General features: G+C 43.6%; 1 protein-coding gene across 2 annotated transcripts in view; it reads right to left on the bottom strand.

Annotated features, from left to right (window-relative positions):
• Positions 1-7,449: 7,449 nt before the first annotated feature.
• zfhx4 (zinc finger homeobox 4) overlaps positions 7,450-24,187 on the bottom strand; it is a 67,034-nt gene continuing 50,296 nt past the window's right edge. For both annotated transcript variants that reach the window (XM_085939791.1, XM_085939790.1), the window contains 5 exons: positions 19,314-19,447; positions 18,177-18,377; positions 17,815-17,932; positions 12,338-17,695; positions 7,450-11,864 (listed from right to left, as the gene is read on the bottom strand). In XM_085939791.1, the coding sequence (XP_085795917.1) occupies positions 10,297-11,864; positions 12,338-17,695; positions 17,815-17,932; positions 18,177-18,377; positions 19,314-19,447 (7,379 nt within the window). In that variant the 3' untranslated portion in view covers positions 7,450-10,296. The remainder of the gene's footprint in view (positions 11,865-12,337; positions 17,696-17,814; positions 17,933-18,176; positions 18,378-19,313; positions 19,448-24,187) is intronic.

Consider the following 24,187-nt stretch of genomic DNA (forward strand, 5'->3'; position numbering starts at 1 on the left):
GGTTGTGGGTTCAAACCCCGGCCGGGTCATACCAAAGACTATAAAAATGGAACCCATTGCCTCCCTGCTTGGCACTCAGCATTAAGGGTTGGAATTGGGGGGTTAGATCACCAAAAATGATTCCCGAGCGCGGCGCTGCTGCTGCTCACTGCTCCCCTCTCCCCCAGGGGATGGATCAAAATCACATGGGGATGGGTTAAATGCAGAGGACAGAGCCCTTTGAGACTGCTTCTGATTTAGGGCTATATAAAAACTTGACTTGACTTGACTTAATTGGAGGTAGAACTACTGTGTATTTGAGTGTTTTCATTTGGGAAAAATAAAGCTACTAATCACTGCGTATTTATTCATATGTCATATCAATTGTCCATATTGAAATAAATTGAAATGGCATTCCAGCCCATCCCAAAACATTTTTTAATGAAATAAAAATAGCACAAAATGATGTGCAAGTGAGTGGCATCAGGAACCAGGAGTAAGATTGGTTGGAATTCACCTTGCAACTGCATTCTGGGAAAAAAAATGAGGAAATCATTTACTGTACGTAGCAAATAATAGTCATCGTTAGAGACATGCAAGCCAAAGTTTTGAAGTCATTACCCCAAACTAACACCGCAAACTCATTGTCTCAAATGTAGTTTCCCCGTGCCAAGCTGCAGGAGGTTTCTACATCCACAAGGAGCCACACAGCATCTGCGCACGTCCGCAGTGCTCTGCCTCAAAGTAAAAAAAAAAAAAGAAAAGGCGTATCTGCAATTCAGAACACATTTTTCTATCAGACAGGCGATATATTGCTGACTAAGTATTGTCAGATGTTGGCAAATTCCACATATTTTTCATATCCGGCTCTTGGAAACGTGGGGGCCGCCGCTTCAAGACTCAAAGCACATCATCAACAAAGATGCTGCTTGACCTCGGGAGCAGAAATGCGCCAAATAACCATTCGGTTTTCTCCCCAAATAGTTCTACCAATATAAATGCAATATCAAAGGCTATAAATCATTTAGGATTTCATTTGAGAAAACACATTTATTTGTGGGGGGGTGCTCATCAATAAAGCTGGCCCATCCAAACTTTTATTTATATATTCATACATTCAATAGATTCAGTTTATTCATTTATTCACTCATTCACAAGGCCCATGACTGAGCCCCCATGTGTGTGTGCGTGCGCGCGTGCGTGTTGACCTGCGGTGTAACCGTACTATGCTGCGGGCTAGTGCACTTCCCCAGGGGGCTCTCATCTTTTACTGAGCCCTGACAGAAGATGGAGGCTGGGAGAGGGGGTCCGCTGCATTAAAAAGCCTTTACCTAGCTTTGATTTATCACCTCATGCCTCACACACACACATGCGCCATCCCACCGTTCCTCGCCTCAGCTCGGCTTTCAAACACACACAGAATGCACATTCACAACCCATTTAAGATGGCCGCCTCGGAGACAAGACTACCCGTGGCTGCACTGTACCGCAGTGGTGATTTTGCATTTGAATAGCAGCCGCCCCTAACCCGACCTATACGCCCACACTTAACTTGATGATTTGGGTGAGTAGCGGGTGGGTCACATGATCAGCAGCAGAATGAAACAATTCAAATCAACAAATGGCAAAGGACAGTAACTGAAATGTTCTGGAGATGAAGCTACAAGCACTGCAAAAGGTGCACTCTTGTGTCCATAATAATGACAACGCGGCACTTTGTCCTTGAGAAGGTTCAAGACTTGTTAATAATATTCATTCATCTATAGTACGGCTCGAATATATTTGCGCCATTGCTGCTTCGGTTATTGCCTCGGCGTTGATAAAAGGAATAAATGAAGGAGAAAAGGAAAAAAAAAAACACCAAATGGGTTTAAGCTCAATGTTATTCGATAAAAGCTAGTCATTTAGACTATCTTTTAATTATAATTTAGTTCTGAAGCGTTGGCGAAGATAGACTGACATTTATTAAAATGCCTCAAAGTGTTTATTCCTCGCATGTCATTGATAAAGACATTTATGTGACATTTGTAGCAGATCAATAATTTGATGCATTTACTTCATGCATCCATGCCGAGGGCTGACACCCACAAAACCACATAAACATTTATGGGCATGCTGCAAAGCTCCAAGGTGGACCGCCGGACGCTTAGAACATTATTGTAAAGTGAATCTAAGTCTTCCTAAGTCTTGTATAGAGAATGCTTGTAAAGTTAACCTCCCACAAAACAAACAAATGGTTAAACATTCTCAAACTCACCTAATCGCAGATTGTTTTTATTCAGTTCTTTTTCATTTGCGTAAAAACTCTCAAATCTCACTCAAAATTGATGCTGGCCAGTTTTTTTATAAAAGCAATACCATTTTTTTCCCCCTGTAATCTGCATGCAGTTTGTGTGTAGCCTACAGAGAAAATGGAGAATAAGAACGAGCGCTGGCGTAGCTTTTGCCTCATATTTCATTGTTGCGAACGCTACAATCTAGATTACATCTCTGCGGCTTAAAAGTGTACTTTCCTATAAACAGCAATCTACAGCTCATAAAAATTCGCTCTGCTTCAGCATAAACACTCCCCTTGTCCTCTCACCCTTTTGCATGTGTGTGTTTGTATGTGCACGAATACATGCATTTGGCCGTATGGCATAAACAATCTTCTTCTTCCGTCAGTAGCGCAGAGTGATCCATCAGCTTCCCCACGGAAAACCAATTTCACTGGAGATGTTCACTTTTTCACCCACACGCACGCACATACACGGAGAAAAGGAAATGAAAGTGAAAGCAGACGGAGACATGATGGTGAATTGAAAAAGAAAGCCAGTCGGGAAAACTAGAATACGGATGACTCGCCTTGCTGTGTTTAATAGGATGCGCCGTTATTCGCTGTCTCATCAGTTCAACGTGTTCGCCTAAAATGTTCATCTGTGGCCGCGTATAGGTTTTATGTGACCGCTCGCATCGAGGCAAATGTTTCAGACGCTACACTTGTTTGGAATGGAAAAACAAAAGAGAGAGAGAAAAAAAAAGAGAGGAAAAACATTTCTTATTGAGTTTTGCACCAGGCCCTGCAATGTCAACATTATTACAAGCGAGTCTTTGCACGTGCAACATATGTCTCCTGGCTTAAATGTGTTTTGCTGTCTTGTTTTGGGTGTTGAGTGGCGTCCTTGCATGTGTTTTGGCAGTGCATGCATGCAAAGTCAGACAGAAAGATTGTAGGCATACAAAGAGTGGCTGGCTCGCAGGTTAATAGGCTTAACATCAAAACAAGACAAGAATGCCAGTCTGCAAGGAATTGCATTGCCGTTAATGACTGCCGGGCCTCTCAAGTGCCATCTCAGCCTGCTAGAATTTACAGATGACTTTGAAGAGCTTTTTTTTTTTTTTTTTCCATATTTTTTTTTTGTAGGGCAAATGCAAATTAAAAAGCATTAGGCTCCATTCATTTGCGGTCATGGGCATATAGGCCACTTTTGGTCTGAGGGCCACTTAAGGCTGCCTTATTTCTTCAAATGACCTTGAAATCAAAGAAAGAGCGAGTTTTAATGATTTAGAGGGCTCTTAAAGGCTCGGCGAGAACGGCGAGACACGGCCTCATTAAAATTTTCATTTAAGCATTAAAAAAGCTTTTTGGTACAAATGTTCCTGCCAAGATGCTGAGTTGATACGCAGACGAAACTGTAAGAATGGCCCACGTCAATGCATCTATTCGGCCCTTCATCAAAGATTCTATTAATAACAAGACATGCGTTTGGCTACTTGTGTTTTGGGGAGTGGGTGTGTATGTGTGTGAGTGATAAACGACCAGTTGTGGAGAACCGTGATTGGGTGCAGGCTCTGTGAATGACCTGGGGAATGCATAGTGTCTCTTTATATTTAGCTTCTATTTCTTCACCGGCTGCTCTTTTGTTGTGCCTGGCATCATTTCAGTTTGGGTGTGTGTGTGTGTGTGCCTTGGGCTATGTGCAAAGACTAACTTAACGTGTGTCATCGCCATTTAACATTCCTGGACATTCCTGTTTCCCAATTTCTCCGAGGGTTCAAAACCACCTGATATTCAGGCGACGTGACACCGGACGGTCGTAAAAATATAGCCGGACAAAGGTGAGACAAAGGGTAAGCTTCCTCGCAACAGATGTAAAGAGAGAAAATATGTCGGATATTTTTCAGATTTGCTTACATCTCCAGCCTCTCCACACAACTTCATGTCGTCTTGTGTGTTTAGTTATTTACAGCTCTGACAATCAAAAACAACAACAACAAACTACACAGCACCCTTTGTGTCTCAAGCTAAAAAACAAGAAATCAGGCTTTTGTCCGCTGGAGATGGCATAAAAAAAAAAAACACCTTGTTTCATGTGTCTTAAGCAATCCCATCTTGACGCCTTCACGTGTTCCCCATGTGGGGCTGTGACGCTCCTCACAACACGTTGGGAAACGGCACGGAAGTCCCAGCGGGCAGCCATAACACGCTCATTTGTCGACATAGCTCTGCCGCACGGAGCCCCTGTTTGATTCCTCTCAGGTAGCCCCTCTACTTTCTCTCTCTCTCTTTCTCTCACTTCACTTCTATCACCTGCTCATTTTGCTGTCTGTAGCGCCTATTTTCTTTCTTCCTCTCTGTCATTCTGTCTGTTGGCCTGTCTGTCTCCGTTTACTCCTCACGGGCCTCTTCTCACACCTCCTCCTTCGCTTTCAATTCAAAATACGTGCTAGTTGTCTGTGTGGAAAAATACCAGCAGTGATTGCATCTTGTAAATTCCTTTTCTTTTTTTCCATCTGCTGATTTTTTTTCAAAGTTTGTGCTTCATGAATGAGAAGAAGTAGGCCAAAAATAGGCACATCAACTGGGACAAAAGGTAGTTAGACCTTTTGTCCTTGGTCATGCAATCAGTTGAACGTCATTTCAACCTACAACAACCAAAAAACAGTGAAGTGACAATGTACCTTTTCGCCGCAAAGAAACCCTGCAGATCGCATATTGGAGCACAGCCCCCACCAAAGAAGCCATAAATAATAATAATAAAACAAATTCTGTGTCGCGCATGTGAGCACAAGGGGTTTCCAGATCCCTCATGTGTAAAATGGTAGATGCATTGCTGGTGCCGGGGATGTATTTTGAACACAAGCCAGGTAGTGGTGGAGTTATTGATGGTATCTTCTTTTAATCACCATCCCCATGCCGAATTAGGGATCACATTTTAGTGGGTTTTAAATAAAGCTCCCCTAGCCTACAGGTAGGGGGAATAATGATAATAATAAGGGCAGAGAGAGACTTGAAATGTTTCAAAAGAATGAGGCCCGCAAAAGAATTTCTGGAAAGATAATGAAAACTCAAATATATCAGATGCAAGGCGCTTCTAACGCCCATTTGATTGATCCAATTCTTGTGTCGAAATCAAGGGTTTGAGGCAAGGAGATAATTAGCAACAAACTTCAGCCTGAGCAGGGACAAAGCCTTTTAAAAAAGAAAACGAAAAGAAGACATGAAAAATGTATGGATTTGCACCTGACTATTGCTATTCTTTGTTTAATTAATGAATTTCTGAACTACAGGGGGTCTTCAGTTTATGCAGGGTATAAAAAGTAACGTAACATGATTCCGTACGTCGGTGTCGGTCATTAAAACTTTTTTTCTAAGTTTCTACCATGAATGTCTTTTAATGCAAATGTGTATTGCAGTCCAGAGAAACAGCTAAAATGAGAATGCAGTTCAAACCCAACATATAAAAACTGTACAAACTCAATCTTCCAAGCAGGACTTAAATTATCCTCACCTTTGTACCGTTCCTCCGTTCTCTATTCTGGCTCGCTAAGACTCAGCCAAAGGTGTGTATGTGAAACAGACTAAATATGTGATGATGAGCTGTTTACGCTTGTTAAATCCTGACAACATAGCAATGCCAATACACAAGTGGCCTCAGATGTGATGCCAGTCAATATCTATTGACAGGCAAATCAGCGTTGTTGTTCTTTGGTTCCGTCATTGTCCGGGCCTGATGCGTGTTGGGCTAAACTGAGAGTAAATGTGATTGGATTTTCAGTCTCTGTCATTAAATTCCCATGCGGGGAATACTAATTCCAGTATTTAGTGTGGTGATGCTAGGGCTTGCTTTCATCTTAAACTGATTCCAGTCTAATTAGATTGGCCATGTGGGGGGCGCTGGATGTATCCGTCTGGACTAATCCCTGCCTCTCTGTCCCAAACATTGTATTATCCAGAGAAAATCCATTGGCTGCAGGCTATTCAAAGCCAGATCAGCCTCTGCACTGTATCATGGAGAGAGCCGAGAAGGGCGCACCATGCAGCGAGGGGTGGAACCTAATGGTCACGAGTGATGTATTGCTTGCAGAAAAATGCTTTTTGCAATTCACATTGGAAGCAAACACACACATTTCAGACTGATCGTGATATACGGCATATACTGGTGTCGAACGTCTCCTGGTTATCTACATATCCATCGGCAAAGCAAGTGCTATTTACAAGTTAGTTAAGCCAATAGCAAATGATTGATTGGGTCAAGCAGCTTTTTCATTCCAACATGTGAGAATAAACAGATACACGACAAAAATAAACATGTGTGCTAACGTTAGGGAACCCTGACACTGCAGTATTGCACACCAGGGTCGGCAGCTGTTGTTTTTTCTTGCCCCCCTCAGACCTTATTAGGTAAATACAGGAGACACTCGTTCTCATCGGTTGTTATTAGTGTGTCTCATTCTGACTGATACATTTCATGCAATGCGGCTCGCTAAATTCTTCCGAGGCGGAACCTTGCGACACAAAAGCAGCACGGGACTCGCTTTTCTATATATTTTCAACTCGTATTTAAGTATATATGGTGTTCTTCACTGTCTGTGATTTAATGGCAGACCACAGTGAACACAGTGTACAGGGGTCCTTCTTTAAGGCGTCTGAGAGGGCCAGAAACATTGAAAGGCCTTGAGCCATTGTTCTCCACAAAGGTCAAATGCAATTCAATCCCATAATATAGCAGGGGGGAGCCCTACCTTAGCAACCGCTTGCACTTGAAGAGTGGGCAACGGGAAAGGACCATTCAGTAAAACGCTTGCCCGCTGTGAGGTGAGCACATTTATCAAGGGCGACCAGTGAAGTCAGAAGGGAGCAAAAAAAAAAGAACTGTTTTTGAAGCTTTAACACGTCATGACTACTGCTCCACAGAACCAAGAGTGTTAGTTATGAACAACAAAGGGCACAAGTCATTCTTGCTAGAGTGCAAAGATCGACTTCCATCCGTCCGTCCGTCCATCCATCCGTCCATCCGTCCGTTCATCCATCCATCCATCCATCCATCCATCCATCCATCCATCCATCCATCCATCCATCCATCCATCCATCCATCCATCCATCCATCCATCCCCAAGAATAATACGTATTGTCATTGCTACTTGAGTTAAATTTCTTATGAAAAGTCTACTATTCAATGTACAAAAAAATAACCTGAGAGCTAAAAGTGGTTTGCAGATACAGTTTTTAATGTATCACAACAATGAGCAACAAACATACTTGATGAACTATTTCCAGAAGTTGTTCAAATACCATCTACAATAAACGTCATTTCAACTATGACAACAGGTCTGTGACAAATTAAAAAATAAAATAAAAGGTTCCAAAACCATGTTATTACCGTGATACGGTACAGTTGAGACCTCAAACAGTACAGTAACAAAAACTAATGCGACTACTCTCTATATATAAAACATCAATAACATTTTTGGTTTAGTTTATTTAAAGTTTTAGCCGTAGGGGCTTCTTCTTAATAAAACCTCAGGGTGCATTTCCTATGTTACCCAGATGTTGAAGAGTACATATTGAGTAGGATATGATTGCGCCATGAAAATCCCTTTGACATCCAGAAGAACAATTCCAATTTTCAACCTTTTGAAGGCTGTCCTCATAAACATGACACAATCCGTCCACTTTTTTTTTTTTTCCTTTTTTTTTTTTTTTTAAAGTTCATTTTTTTTCGTTTTTGGCTGCTGTGCAGTTGCAATAACTATGTACAGTTGCTGTTGGACCATCCGTTTTGTTGGTTTGTTAGCTTTTACCAGTCCTTGGTGTGGAAAGGGTCCTGTCTGTGACGCTAGCATCTTAGCACGTGATGCCAGCAAGCGACAAGTTCAGTCTTAAAATGCTGAGCCACCGAGTGGGGGAAGGCAAAAAGCCAAGTTGTGAAAGCCTTTGGAATCAGGACAGTCGCTCGTGTTTGTACAATGGCAAAATTGCACCTTGGGAGGCCAGAATGTCTCTTAGGAAACACAATCGAAAAGTGTCTTCAGGATTAAAGAAACTGATAAAATACTAAAAATCCAAATGGACAAAAAGCTCACACAGAAAATCAAAAACGGACATTTGCTTTAAAACTTTGGGAAAGAACACCTTTAGAATAAAACATAAGAGGAAATGTTACTTGATTTAATTGTTTGAAACAATAACTAAGCATGATTTGATTTAACCTGTCAAACAGTTGCATTACATGCTACTTGCTCATCTCAGAATAGGAAATACCAAAAAGCAATACATTTTTGCATTTCTTCATATTAATAAATTTGTACCATGCACAGCCAACTATGAATATGTACAACAGCTTTGCTCTTTTTGTTCACAAGCCTTTTTCTTTCATACAAATAGCCTTCTGTTACTTTGGAATGAATCACATAGTTTCAAAGACCAAACCAGAAAGTGATTCTTAAAACAACAAAACAAAACAAAATAAACTGAACACCTTTTGACAGATTCACATTCTTAGTTCCACAGCAAAATTAACAACGTAACATAACAAAATTAGCAGAAGCAAATTAATTTATGGATCAGTATTTTGTCTGGTAGAAGTTTTGAGCGAAATAATGGCAGGCAAAATACAGTTACACAGTAGCAGCAAAACGTTTGTAAGTTAATACTTTGCAATGTTGAAATTCTTTCGTTCAATGCAGATGATCACAAGTGCCCAGAGAATTGATGGGAGGATGTCCACCTATGAACTCACTAGCAGTACGTAGGTGTAACACTGTTTTCAGTCCTACAAATACATGAAATTGTTGACGTATACAACACAAATGCTGTGTTTTTTAAAGCAGCATATTTGCAAACAAATGATCATACCTTTTTTTTTTTTTAAACATCGTGACCAACTTGTACCTTTTCAGTTTCAAGTATACAGTACTGCTTTTGTGGATGCACCAATTGTTAAATAGATTGTTAGGCGTCAATCCTGTTAGACATACGGACCAATATGCTGCTGCAATCGACACAAATAATAATTAAAACACATACATACAAACATACAAAACAAACAAACAAAATCTCTATTAAATTAACAAATGGCCTACTTGTATGATAAAATGACAAATAAAAACGAAATAAGTGCACTATAGTCCAGACACAAGCAGGTACCGTAACAGTACAGCAATTCACCAGAAAAAAAAAAACGGTTCTATTCACATGATCAGAGAGTCTATCAAAACTAGAGTTATTACCTCTTCAGAAAAGGGTGTGAGCAGAGGTACAAGTGAGAAGGTTGGCACAGATTAGTATAGAGTACAATAACAAAAAAAAGAGGGGGTGGGGCAAGGAAATAGTTACAGCTTGTATTAAAAACTGGGGTCATCATACACATTTACTTCACCATCCTAAATTCCCTCAATGGCAAAACCACACCACCGTCTTTGTAGGGCACAACTAAAAGAATATGCACATCGTCCATTTTAACAGTTATATTGTCCCTTGGTACTCTATACACACCAAGGAAATGCGTCCGATAAAGCTTGACATGTTTTGGTTATAAGCCAAGTGTACCCAGGCTTGCTGCTTTAACAAATGAGAAATGTTATGTTATCTGACCTGAGAATTTAAAGCTACTGAATTACACCTATCTAAAAACTAAGAGAGATTCTCTTTGAGGGTTCTGGATCGTCATCCCATACAGTACATGCTAGCATTTGGAAAACAATCCAGCTGAGGTGCAATTTGCTATCATGAGAGTTTTTGGCTTGAAACAAGGACCCCCTTCCCCTCCATTGAGGGAGCCTGTGGAATTGTTTTTTTTCCTACTCCATGTTTTTGTATACAATATAAGCTCAGTCAAGCATCTGCAACAGTTCTGTCCATAACAAAACAAAAAAAAAAAAAAAAAAAAAAGAAACATCAATCAATATCTTGCCAGCATATCAATATGGGAAAAACAATCCTGAGTCAATCATTTGGTACTGAATTTTTTTTGGGTTAAGAGAAACTTTGGAACTGCAGTTTTAAAAAGTCTTCTTATTTTTTTTTCTTTAAGCAAGGGATCCTTTTTGTCACTCCTACACACTGAACATATCCATTCTGATACTACTGAAGCTTGCGTCTAGGCCAGAGGCCGGCTTTGCCTTGACTTCCAACGCGTTATCTAAGTCGGCCAGCTTCTGGCTTAGCTCATTGTCAGACTCATCTGAACAACTCTCGGTGGGTAGTGAAGTTGGAACCCCTGAGGTGCTGCAGGAAGTTGAGGTAACCGTTGACGGTGAGGATAGGGAGGGAGGAGGAGAGGCTGACGGGGAGGAGGAGGAAGCAGCTTTCTGGGCTGTGGTGGTGGCCTGGAACAAGACATTAGGCCAGGACTTCATGGACAAGCGAGACAGATGAGGAAAGGTGTTATTAGAAGAAGCTGCAGACTGCGAGGTAGATGTGGTGTTAGGAGTAGGGGAGCAGACAGAATGAGGTAATAATCTAGTATGCTCTTTGGCATTTCTCATTGCTTGTTTGATTGTTTTCTCTTTGTGCAAGCTCGACTGAAGGTGTTGGCCAAGTGCTTCGTTCCCATTGACGACCACATTGCAGGCGACGCACGAGTAGTTGCTCACTGCCTTTCGAAGCACCGTCTCTTGTGGATCACTCAAAGTGTGTCCAAAGTAGCAGAGGGATTTTTGATGACGCAGCACAGAATCTTCGTCAGCAAAAATCATCTGGCACTTTCTGCATATAAACTCATGCTTGATGGACGGTACAATAAAAGCATCTGGAAAATCCTTGGTACTTTTGGTATCTGTTTTCGGTTCTTCTTTTGTGCTTTCTGTTGAAGAGCCCGTGTTGGTTTCATCCTTAGTATCATTAGCTTCTTTTGGTTTGAAAGAGTTGCTTGTGGTGCCCTTTGAGCTCTGGGACGTCTTCACAGGGGTCAATTTCTGTTGCTGCTTCTGCTGTTGCTCCAGTTGTTTCTGCTGCTGCTGCTGCTGCTGTTGTTGCTTCTGCAGAGAATCTTGGAGGGACTGCTGGTACTGCTGATACTGCTGCAGAAGAGCGGTCGGGGAGAGACCAGCAGCCATCGCAGCTTGCGGGACTGCTGCAGGGCCGTATGGGAACAGGTTCTCCATCCCACAAAGCGGTGGAAAATACCCCCCTGGTTGAACCCCTCTCGGAAGCTGGGGTGAAAAGCAGTTTGGGAATCCAGGAAAGAAGTAAGGCAGGAATTGCCCTCCAAAAAAAGAGCTGGGATCACCGGCGGCCAGAGCACTCTGAAGGGCCTGCAGCTTCGCTGTGTCCAGTGGAGGCTCACTTCCTGGTTTTCCTGCAGCTGGTTTCTCCCTCTTCTTGGCCACGCTGGGCGTCTCGGGCCGTGAGCTGCTCTCTCTCTCGCTGCCCTTTGTCTTCATCTGTGGTGGCTTGTCTCCTGTTGTTTTACTGTTGTCTCTCTCTGAGTCTTTCCCTTGCTGCTCTGTATTATTTACTGCTGCCAAAGGTGTGGAGGGAACAGGAGGAGGAGGAGGAGGTGGAGGAGGAGGAGGAGGAGTCTGCAGAATAGTCTTGGTTGGGGTAGTGCTGAGAGACATGGCAGGAGATGGGGTGGCTGGAGTAGGGAACCCAAGCATGCCAGCACCAGGAGATGCTAAAGCTGAAATACAGTAGTATATAGATATGGAAATATTCAATATTTAGATATTCAATCACAAATTGGGGAAATTTGATGTAAAGTTACTTCATTTCTCTCTTTTTTAAACCTCTTATTCAGATTTTGTTATGGATCAAAACTGTCACATGTGCTTTAAGACAACGGCAGTCAGTCTTCATATAATACTATAAATATGCTGAACCAATAATTAGGAAATGAAAACAAATGAAAGCCATGATAAATACACATTTGTTGTACAAAAATCTCATTACCCATTCAACTCTGATGATGAAAATCATGCATGCATTTTACCAACCATTTGTAATTTCAAAATTGTATTTAAAAATAGGACTTTTCTTACGAACACCACTGTGGTACAGAATAAACAGCAGTATTGGAGGATAAAACAGTGCACGATCAAGATCAGTTCATAAAGCTTAGAGTCTATTTTGTCACGGTTTGTCATACTAACTCACCAGGTGTGTTGGGTGGGAAAACAGGAAGTGATGATGGCCCGTTGACTCCAGGAAGTAGCACTGGCGGGAGGCCAGAGATCCCCGGGTAGCCTGAGGGCAGGCTAAGGCCATGAAGTGCGGTACTGTTGTCCACTGCTGTCTGTTGCTGCTGGCCAGGCAGAGTGAGTCCTTCACCAGCTTTCTTCATGCGATCGAGCTCTTGCTGGGCCATCAGCTGTCGAACAGTGGTTGGTGCTAGGTAGTCTTTTTCCCTATCCACCTGGTTTCCCAGGGTTTCTTGCACTTTGGTGATGTGCTGTTTGGAGAAGATGTGGTCTCGGATGGACATTCGTGGAGTGTACTTTATACCACACAAAGTGCACTCTGGCCTCGGTCCATCTGGGGAGTTTTGACTTATTATGAATGGCTTTCCAATGTTGATCTTGAATTTCTTTTCTTTAGCTCTAGCATTCTGGAACCACACTTGGACAACACGCTTGGGAAGTCCAATCTCGTTGCCCAGCATCTCACACTCTTGCATTGTAGGAGTGCGGTAATCACTAAAGCAGGCTTTGAGGACTTTGAGTTGCAGGTTACTCATCTGCGTTCTGAATCTTTTATGACCTGGCCTATCTCCAGCATTGGTGCCTTTGCCAGACTTGAAGGGGTTACCTGCCCCAAATGGACTCGGAGAACTGGGATCAGTAAGGCTTGACGATTCACTCCTGTCGTTGATATCATCCAGGTCATCATCTCGGGAGCTATAGTAGGAGTCACAGTCTTTTCCGGAGAAACTGAGGGCAGGGCTCACCATACTGAATTGGAATCGATCACTGCCACCATCAGAACTTGACACCGTGCCACCCTTGTTGTCAGTCAACTTGTCCCCTCCATTAGCTGTGAAGCTTTCAACCTCGTTGTTGTTGCCCTCGTCTCCAGTTGTAGCGTCACTAATGGCGGTATTAATTGATGACGTCTCATCGAAGTCCATCTTGCTAAGATCATACGATGACAGATCTGCTGAGTTAACATTAGGCCCATCAGTTTCATCACAGTTTTCAGCTTTTAATGATGAAGGGCTTAAGAAGTTTTTTAATTGAGCTTCAGATGGTTTTACTGGGGTTGATGACGCAGTAGGCAACTCGTAGTCATTTGGCTCAGTCTTGGTAGGCAGCTGTGAGAAGTCAAAGAAATTATACTTTGGGCTATCACCTCTGTCATTGTCTTGATTCATCATTGGACTTGGTGGCAAACTAAAGCCCGCCTGCTTTGCCTCATGCCAGTGTCGGGATCGTATGTGACTATCTAGAGCTGACTTGGCTTTGAACAGTGCCCTACAAAAAGGGCATTTTTTGTGGGACTGGGAGGGTCCAATTGCTCGAAACTGACCCTTTCTCTCTCGAGCACGAGTGTTTTGGAACCAAACTTGGACAACTCTCTTTTTCAAGCCCACCTCTCTTGCAATGTGATCCAACATTTTTCTCGTTGGATTAGAATCAATCAGGTATTTGTCATAAAGGACCTCAAGTTGTTCAGGTGTGATTGTAGTTCTCAGGCGCTTATCTCGGTGTTGTTCTTCACTACTGTTTCCGCCATCTTTATCATTGACGCATTCGTCCTTATCATCCAATTTTCTCTTCATTGATGCTGACCCTGCAGCAGAGGTCAAACCAGAACCACCTTGTGAAGACATTTGGGAGAGGCCTCCAGATAATAGCTGGCTAGCCATTAGCGGGTTGTTTGGGTCAAATATCATATAAGGCATGTCGATAGGTCTTTCGAGGAACTGCGAGTGCAGAAACTGGTTCTGGGCTGCCAAGAAATGCATGTGTTGATGTTCCTGCCAGAGCTCCACTGTAGGGAATGAAATCTTACACTGGTCACACTGGTATTGAAGCATCTGGTGTGGGAGGCTGTTTGTGAGGGAGGAAAGGGCCAGGGAGAGAGGACTAGAGGGCACTGTGGCTGCCTGTGGCTGGGAATGCGGTCTCGACATTGGGGGCTGGGCAACTTTCTGAGGGGGTGGTTGAGGTGTGCAAGCTTTAGATGGCCTTGGTTCTGGTAGTGATTTGACAACCGGTGAGGGTGCGTTCTCAGTTTTATTTGGGTCACTTTCAGAACGAGGTTCAAAATCTGCTTTAGGGGAGGCTTTTCCAATGCTGGCACGAGGAGAGGCCATCAAAGGGGAGCTTGAGCCAGAGCTGGTAGCAGTTCCCTGGGAATGTTTGGGTGGCTCTAAAGATTGCTGGCTCATTCTAATTGGAAATTGATCATCTGTGTATTCTTCACATTGGTTTTCCTCATTGCCTTCCTCATCTTCATCCTTGTAGCACAGCTTCTTCTGGTGAGTGATCAGGTCAAAGATGCGTGGGAAAACAATGTTGCACTTCTTACACTGGTACTGCATGTTGCTAGTTCTGATGTAGCGTTCGTTCGTCAGCTCTTTTTTCTCACTATCTTTAGAATCGGCTTGGTTCTCATAGGTCTTACGGGCTTTCTGACGTGCATTCTGGAACCACACAACAATGACTCGTGTTGGTAGATTGAGGACGGTGGAAAGTTGCTCAATTTCATCATCCTTAGGATAGGCATTGGTATCAAAGAAATCTTGAAGAACCCTCAATTGGTAATCTGTGAATCTGGTTCTAGAAGACCTCTTGTTGATAGTTGACTCAGTCCTGTAGTACTCATGACTGTTTAGCTGAGTCTCGATCCGGATGTCATCCAAAGTAGTAATGGGAGGAATATTAAAATTGTAGGGGGAGTCTTTGCTCCGCTGCCTCTCTTTGAAGAGGGTGTTACGGAACCAGTGCTTTATGACCTTTTGAGGCAAACCAGACTTCTCTGACATCTCCTGAATTTGCTCCTCATTGGGGGAATTGTTGATGTCAAAGTTGGCACGGAGGATTTTTAACTGGTCATCAGTTATTCGGGTCCGCGGTCGCTTAAACTGGGACTGGCGGAGAAAGTTCGGATCGAGCCCCAATTGTTGCTGGCAGAGTTGCGTAAGGTCGGAGGAGAGAGAATCCATCGTGGGCAGCTGGAGGGCCAATTGAGGGGGCAATCCTGGGTGCTGAACGGATTGCATCATGAGCGGTGGGAAAAGGGGCAGATCCAAAGGAACAGGAAGTTGCACTTGGGGAGGTGCAGGAGGAGCAGTGGGTGTTGGGGGAGGGTGTGGTGGCTGCAGTGGTGATGTCTGGTGAGTACTTTGGTGTGAGGTCTGATGGGAGACAGAAACCGGTGATGGTGTCGGCGTTTGCGGCTTAGTCATTGACGTTGAAGTCGACGGAGGTGTTGTCACCGGGGCACTCACAGGAGGAGGCGGTGGAGGTGGTGGCGGTGGAGGCGGTGGCGTTTCGGGCGAAGCAGGGTTAATTGGGTAGAGTTTGTCATAGGCCTCTCTGTACTGCTGAGCAAACTTTTCAAGTTCTACATATGGGAAAAACTGACTATGCACATGCTCTTGGTGGCTTTTGAGAATCAGCATATTGGAAAAGAACTTTCCGCACATTCCACACTCAAGCTTATCAGTGTTCATATCCATTTGTTCATTTCCATCTTTATTTTTCTTTTGGTTCTTCTGTCTATTTTCGTTGTATTGGATGACCAATTCAAATCCAAAATTCTCCAACAGTGCTTTGGCTGCATTACCCCTAGCTCCTGACACAATACGAGGAGGAGGAATCAATGGTTCAGAGAATTTGGATTTTTTGCTATCTTTTGCCCCATCCATTAAAGCGTCACATCCATTTTCTAACTTTGCTCTGTCTTGTTTTTCAAGGTGGTCTTCTGCCTCCTTTGACATTTGGATATCTGAAACGGATGCATTGGTGGGCTCCATTTTAGGTTTTTGGTTTAGGATTTGTTGGTTCTTCTGCTGCTGAATCTGTGTCTGAGAGACTTGCTGCTGCTGCTGCTGCTGCTGTTGTTGTTGTTGAGCCTGTTGCAGTTGATGCTGCTGTTGCATCTGCTGCTTCAAATCTTCGAGGAAGGATCCCGTAAGACCTGGCATTCCAAAAGCTGCTGCTGAATGCAGAGCAAGTTCCGGACTTAGATTGAACTCTGCTCCTGGGATGTAGAAGGGGAATAAGAATTGTGGTTGTTGAAATTGCAGCAATGCTTCTGGGGTCATTGGGAAATGAGGAAAGAAAGCTGGGTTGAGAAATTGAGGCTGGAAGAAGGCAGCCTGCTGCTGGAGTTCATGTTGAAGTTGCATTTGCAGTTGCGCTGAGGACTGGGCCGACTGGTGGCTGCTTGACTGTGCTGACGGATGGTCGCTAGCTTGTTTGGTGTTGCTGTTGGTATTAGCGTCTTTGGGTTCCGCAGTATTTTCTTTATGAGCGGACGTTGCGCCACTTGGAGCCGAGTCTGTGTTGCTGTTGTTTCCTTGTGTGCTTGGAGCAGGACTTTTTGCTGGCACTGGACCACTCGTGCCACTGCTGTTACTGCTCATTTCAGATTTGGCCGTCCGAGCTTTAGTCTGATGGAGTACGGACCTCATGTGAATCTCTAGTGTTGAACTTTGGCTATAGGCAACATTGCAAATATTGCATTTGAATGGTTTGTTGTCAATGTTGCTGCTTGTTTCTTGGGGAACTGGGCTTGATGCCTCTTGAAGGACTTTCTTCAACTTGTGCAGATGGGAAACTGAATTATAGTGGACTAATAAAATATTCTTCTGAGTGAAAGACTCCTTACATACTGTGCACTTGTAAGGTCTTGAAGGATCTAAAAATTTCTCCATAGTAAAGTTTGGCCCCTTCCTAAATGGTAAGGTCCGTTTTGGTTCTGCTCCCATGTCATCTATCAGAGAGCTGCTGTCACTTCCGGTAGGACTGGGTTTTTCTTCCTGATCCATTTCATCATCCTTGTCCAAGTCATGCTCAAATGCCTGAGCTTCCTCCAAAGCCCTGGCTTCACTCTCAGTGATATCGCCATTCAGAGGGAGATTTCCAATCAGCTGCTGCACTTCACCCTCAGTTAGTTCAGGATGTCCATTCTCTAAATGCTTCCTGAGGGCCAGGAATGTCCTGAAACTACGCTGGCAAAGGCTGCACATAGTAGCTGCTCTGATAGCATGGTACTGGGAATGTATCTGGAGCTTCTGCATTGTCTTGAATGCCAGACTGCAGTGATTGCAACGATACTTGTAGACATGGCGATCAGACACTGACAGTTGCTGCTGCTGCTGTTGGAGCCTCTGGAGTTCACTGAGATGATCCTGAAGCGAATCAGGGGACTTGCTGTCATGCCCTAACCCGCTTGTTCTTCTCCAGTCCGGAGCCTCTGAGGCCTCCTTTGGGGGCTTCATTTCCTCACCTTGGAGGTCTGATTCATTCTTATCTTGACTTGCCGATTCATCTTTTGAAGAGTTTCCTTCAAGAAGACGACACGATTTAAAGGCGTTAACTCAGAATTGAATACCTATGCACAGATGACGTGATTAAAAATGTTGGTCAGATCAACATACAGTATTTGAACCGAGTGTTGTTTACCTTGTGATTTTCCAGATTGATCAAGAGATGCTGATGAATCGATCGAAGTCAATCCCTTGTCTTGTCCAATTTGTGGATGAATAGAACTATTTGAGCCTGTTGTATCAGGTCCAACAACCTATCAAGACCAAAGAGTTGCTCTTTCATTACGACAGCTTCAAAATGGACAGCGTCAAAAGTTAAATGATAAGGAAAGGTCAGCTCCAATTTCTGACAGTGAGGACAATAGTTTCAAAGACAAATGTGCCGTAAAACTTTTGTAATTGCCAATGAGGACAGCGGGGTCACTTTGTCTTTGTGATGAAATTATGCCATGCAATTACAGGCAATTACATGGACACATGCACACAGGCTTTACTTACCGTCATAATGAGCTTTTCAACACAGTCAGGTGCCACACTGTGAAGGTGGGTGAGATGCAGCTGCAGGTGAATCTTGTTGCTGAGGACATCCTGACATAGTGGGCAGCGGATCACTGGCTGCATGGAATGCTGGGACATAACGTGAAGCTGCATACGGTTGGCATCTTTACTGCTGAAGTTGCAATAGGGACACTGCTGAACCTAGAAGAAATGAAATAGCTGGTTTTAATTACGATATTCGCATGTAATATGATGAACCAATTTATAATATGGCTGGAGATCTTTTGAACTGCTATGGGTTAAATTGCTCAGGCATCTGGGACATGGAATCTCCATACATGAAATTCTCTATTACCATGTTTTAAAGTCGTGTCCTCTCGCAAGCTACGTCACCAGGCACTCATTACTGAGAGTATGCGGAACATAGCTGCCACTCTACCACCTGTCTTAATAGAAACCATTTCTGAAATGACAAAGTCTTCCACCCTTATAGGACCCAGATGAGCTAATACTCCATAATCTAATTTAAAAACAATTTTTTTAAAGAGATGCAATATGAGGCGCCACAAGACAAGTATAGGTATTCTAGTTCAGAAGATGATGACTTTCCTGATATTAAAAAGCTCCGCCAAAGAGGATATGGAGATGTTTAACCCTTTCCCCCCCAAAAATGGAGCTTACCATCTTTCTATTTTTTTGTACTGTTTATTCTGTTCAGGGTCAAGGCAGGAGTTGGAGTGTATCCCAACTGACTGGGTGAAAGGCAGACAATTCTCTGAATTGATTGGCAGTCAATAACAGGGGTTGTGAATGGAGTGGGAATTGATCTCACTTCAACTGCGTGAAAGTCAGCTACTACACAACCAACGGCATTGAAACCAGAGGTAGCAATGACTAGTTTGGATGTATATTCATCTTCATTAAATAGTATGTTTTAATACAGTCTCAGTCAGACATCAATATGGTTTAGCAGACACAAATAAGCCTGCAGTTGTGTTGCCTTTGAAAAGAGTAACAAATCTCTCAGTGCACCTCAAACATTTTGAGGATGTTACATCAAACCTTCACACCGCCTGGGGATTTTTCCAACATAGTTCAACTTGTGTCACACAACTGAAAGATTCTGCAAACGGGTACCTGTTCAGCGGTGGAGCTCCTGGCTTCAACAGATTTGGGTCTTTTGGGTGGACTTTCACTTTGTTGATCGGGCTGGAGCGAATGTTTCACCGCTGTGTTCTGTCCACTCGATTCTTTGGATGCGGCATTCACTCCTTAAATGGGGAAGAGGAAAAAAAAAACATTTTAAATAAAGCATGAGTCACGAAACAAACCTGGAACTGTTTAAAATGATAACATAAACATAGAACATTATTGGAAAATATTTTGTCTATTTGTTTTTCATTTTACAGAAAGCAACGATACTCAATCTATGATGTCTTCATGTACCGTGGATACAAAGACGTTTCAAGGAGACGTGATCATTTAAAAGCTTTGACACCGACACAACTTAAGCTTACGGGCACAGGCTGCAACACTCATGCACACCCCTAACGCACACACTTCCTGCCTTGAGGCCATGTGAAATGGAGAAAACTCAGGCAGGCTCATTATCACAGCACGACATACATTAAATGTTATGGTAATATTATACACTTCATTAGATCATATACATTTCCCCAGCTGCTTCAACTGTGCCTCTGTCTGCACAAGATGCAACATTTTGGATGGGGGGGGGGGCGTTCGTCACGGCTGGTGGTACAGTAGTGCGTGTGTCAATTTGTACGTGCATGTGTAAGTGTGTATGACGTTAACAAACAGCGCCCTGTATGGGGAGATCAGCCTCTGGTTGTATTTAGTGATAAATCTTTCATTAGCTTCATCCTCACATACATGGTACTGCAGCTCAACACAGCTGGTGCAAAACAAAGACCCGGCAACAGACCCCCCCAAGTCATCATCCACAAACCCCTCCCACGCCTGGTCACTCAAGGCAATATGCAAGCCTCACTCTTGCGAATCAACGCTTCACGCTAGATGCACAAAGGGAAAAAAGGGGGGGAATCAAAGCGCTGATACGTGGAGAGGGGATAGAAGAAGGAAAAAATACATTTCATATTATTCCATGCTCATGTTTTTATTGGGTGCATATCAATTCCTCTGGCCCGTTCATGCATTTTAATTCTGTTGCATTAAGTAGGCGTTCCACTTATTTTATTTGTAATCCCCTATATCTGGAGCCTGAAATATTGGCCTGTCAAGGGAAGTGACAAGAGAGAAGGGGGGAGGAAGAAAAGAGAGAGGGGGGGCACGCACACAAGGGCACAATGTGAATTTCCAAGAACATCCGAAAATTGGACCGCAGCTCAGAATAGCAAGGTAATCTTGTCTTACGCCGCTTGCCACGGCCCCTCCAGGGCTTACACGCGTGTTGCTGTGCATGTATGCGTGTACATTGTCTTCCATGACAGGCCCGTGACACTTTACTGCAGCCATCATATAAGCTGACCTTTCGGCTCCCTAGCGCCCAACCTCTCCAATTCATTATGAGCAATTATAATTTCAACTTTCAATTTTTGCCTCCGTCTTTCACTCAATTTGCAACTAAATTGCATTCTTGCGAGTGGAGATGAGGCGATGGTCAGACAAGAGCCCGCAAACACATTTACATGGCGGATGGGAGCGAGGCCACACATCACCATTGATTACTGTCATAGTGAACGCAAATGTTGGTGTAATGGCCGCACGCTCGGTTGTGCGTCTGTTTTTGATGTCGATTTGTCTCGGTACTTTCGTCAAGAAAAACAGTTGGCCTAACCTTGAATGCCGAGAGAGCCGATATCTCTCTGGCCACTTAGGTAGATTTAAATGGCGAGCCCTGCCGGTGCATAATGAAGCCGTTTCCTTCTAAAATCGAGTGTCCTTCAAACATACCTGAAGCCCAATTGTGCACAATGGGGTAAAAGCACAATTCAAATAGCAGCTATGATTTTATGAGAGAAAATCAAATATCCATTTGCCGCTTTTTGCTCTCAAAGTCTGCATGGCTAGAATCATTAAAAAATAATAATGGGGGGGTGAGCGGGATCCAGAAGATGGCAACCACCCCCCTGGTTTTCCTTTGTCTGCATCCTAACACTTAATGACTGCACTTTTCCCCTCCTCCCTCTTCTTTGCCGTCCACCATCCCTCCATCCTCATGTGGACTCCACCAGCTGCAGGCCAGTGAAGCGGAGGGGCCGAATAAACCTGACACCCCGTAACCACTGCGAGCCACCCCTCCCACACGCCACCAATGACAAATGTCTGCATGCAGCAGGACCTGGCTTGATTAGATGAATCAAAAGGAGATTTATGACACTCGCCCCCCTTTTGCATTTCAGGGGGGGGTGGGGAGAGCGCAGCACACTCGCCACCCATCTTTATTTGCAACTGTCAGTGGTGTTTAGGGTGTCACGGATGCGCACTTACAAAGCAAGTGCGGTCGCAGATGGAGTGAAGTAAAGAGCAGTGGAGGGAGGGAGCGAGGGAGAGTGGAAAAAAAGAAGCATGTGAGCTTGTCTTAAATCAAACTGCATGTAGGCTTCAAGTAAGTATTGTATACCTTATTTTTCAGACTAGCTTCAATTTTTGCAAGTTAAATAACGTCATGTAAGTAAATTAAAGGGCTGCATGCCAAATTTAGACAATAATCAACCATAATACTGATACTGTAGTTTATCAAATAAGACGGAAGCATCAACATTGAGCACCACTTTCTATGAAGAATATAATGTGATTGTTTGCGACAAAAAAACGTTTTCATTTCGCCCAAACTTAACCTACTTTGACCTTGCGCGAGCGACGGAGCAATTAGAGCTCATTCCCGACAATGTCACGAAAAGACGAAAGGCTCCACAACTTAAACGGAAGCAGGCTGGGTGGCGGCAGCTTGGATTTAGTATTCAATTTAGCACTGCTGTGTCCTGGCAGACTGGCTAAGGTTATGAAGCAGTAAATCTACAAGGGGGAGCTGGCCAAAATGGGCCATGGAGGGTCGGTTGACATGATTTACTTGTCTCTTGCTCTGAGGTTACGCATTAGGCTGACCCCCGGTCACTTGATAACATTACAACAACACACAGTGAACCCCAAACTCCCACCAAAGCACTCAGCGGCTTGTAGAAGGAGAGAGGAAGAATGTTTTGCCATTTACGGGAGTTTTCTTTTGAATGACTTGCTTTCTTTTCTGTTGCATCTGATAAGAGCGATGAATATGAACAAGGCCTTGTCACATTTGACAAATCGGCTATGACGCACAACAAGCTGCGGTTAAGAAAAAAACAACAACACATGCATGGAAGAATAGCTGCAGGCCTATAATTAAACATGCTAATATCGTTGAGATATTTTAATTTCATTTCAGAGAGACTGGAAACAAGTGGAGCCCTCATCTCCAATTTGCAAGATGGATGCAAATAAAAAAAACATGGAATACATGAAAATCCAATCTGGTGTGTGTGCAAAATCCTTTTTGTTATCTACACAATCCAAACTTGTAATAAATTTGACTGCGGGAGCAATGAGTAATAGTTTTGCTAATTTGAAGCAGGTAGATAATTGCAAATTTCCTTGGACCGCAGGACAGACTCATTTCCATGGCGGGGCCTTTTGTTTAGTTGGTTATTTATAAGAAGTAGGCCCTTGAGCCATGGTGACATGCGCCGTCTACTCATACAGCACAAAGCTATCTGGAAGTAATCCACATCAGGGACATTTGCATGGAGAATGTAACATGGATTATAATTAATCTAAAGTGACATGGGATTTAAAAAGACAATGTAAATGAAGCTGGGGAAAAGCCCACTCTGCCTTTCCTTGTCCCCCCCCTCCTCCTTTTCTTTTGCCATCTCCCTCTTCCCCTCTGCATCTACTATATGCCCCCTCTTTGTTTAAAGCGTCTCGGAGATGAAGTGTGCAAGCGGCAGACTGCTCACTTGGCCTCACTGTAATCCCACCCCTCCGTTGGGAATCACACAGTCACAGACTGGAGGCTGAGGAAGGGCTCGCTAAATTCTACATAGATGGTGATATAGAGATAGAGAGAAAGAGAGAGTGATAGTGAGAGAGCTGGAGAAAATGGAGAGATAGAGAAATAGAAAGACAGAAAGAGAAAGAGAGAAATGGGGGGAGAGAGAGAAACAGAGTGAGTGATGGGGGAGATAGAGAGATAGCTGGAGAGATAGAGAGAGAGAAACAGAGAGAGGGAGGGATGGGTAGACAGACAGACATACACTTTGTTCTTTTTTTTTTTTTTGCATGTGCGCAGTGGTGTTAAATGACATTAGTAGTAATATACGACGGCGAACGCACGGACGGTGGTTTTCCCCCCCGCCAGTCGCTCAGATAGGACTGTCAGAGAGATAGAGCTGAAAGATAGATGACGAGCCAAACTAATAGGCCCCAGCCTCGCTCGGCTCGCCTTCTGCCTCATTGAGCCTCACATTATGGAGCAAGGTATGGCATGCTAGGATGCAGGAGAGGAGTGGGGGTTACTTTCAGATAAATGGAGCCTAGGACTTGGAAGGTGTCTGCACGGTTATTGTGGGAGAGGAAGACATTAGGGAAAGAGAGGGAGAATTCCATCCCATGAAATGGAGGCGCGGGGTGCCATGTGATATTCATCCCCAGCGGTGGATTTCCATCTCATACATAAACGACCACATGAATTCTTATTTGGGTAAATCACATCTAACAAAGGCAGGGCTACCCTGACCACCCAACCCCACCAGCCAGAATGTGCATAGCGTTGCTTCGAGTCATTCTTAGAAATTAAAGGATGGATTGAGCAAGAGAAATAAAATGAAGGGTTGGTGGAATGAAAAAAAAAAAAAATAGTGGTTGCCAAAATGCAATATTAGAAAAACATACAGAGCAGCCACCTCACCCAGCCCCCCATCTAATCCCGAGCTTATGAAAAATTAATATGTCATCGGAGAGGGCACAAGAACGGGAAAAGATTAATGCAAGGCGCT

This window comes from Syngnathus leptorhynchus, chromosome 19 (genome assembly GCF_054491065.1).
Source record: "Syngnathus leptorhynchus isolate UIUO chromosome 19, UIUO_Slep, whole genome shotgun sequence".
Lineage (NCBI taxonomy): Eukaryota > Metazoa > Chordata > Actinopteri > Syngnathiformes > Syngnathidae > Syngnathus > Syngnathus leptorhynchus.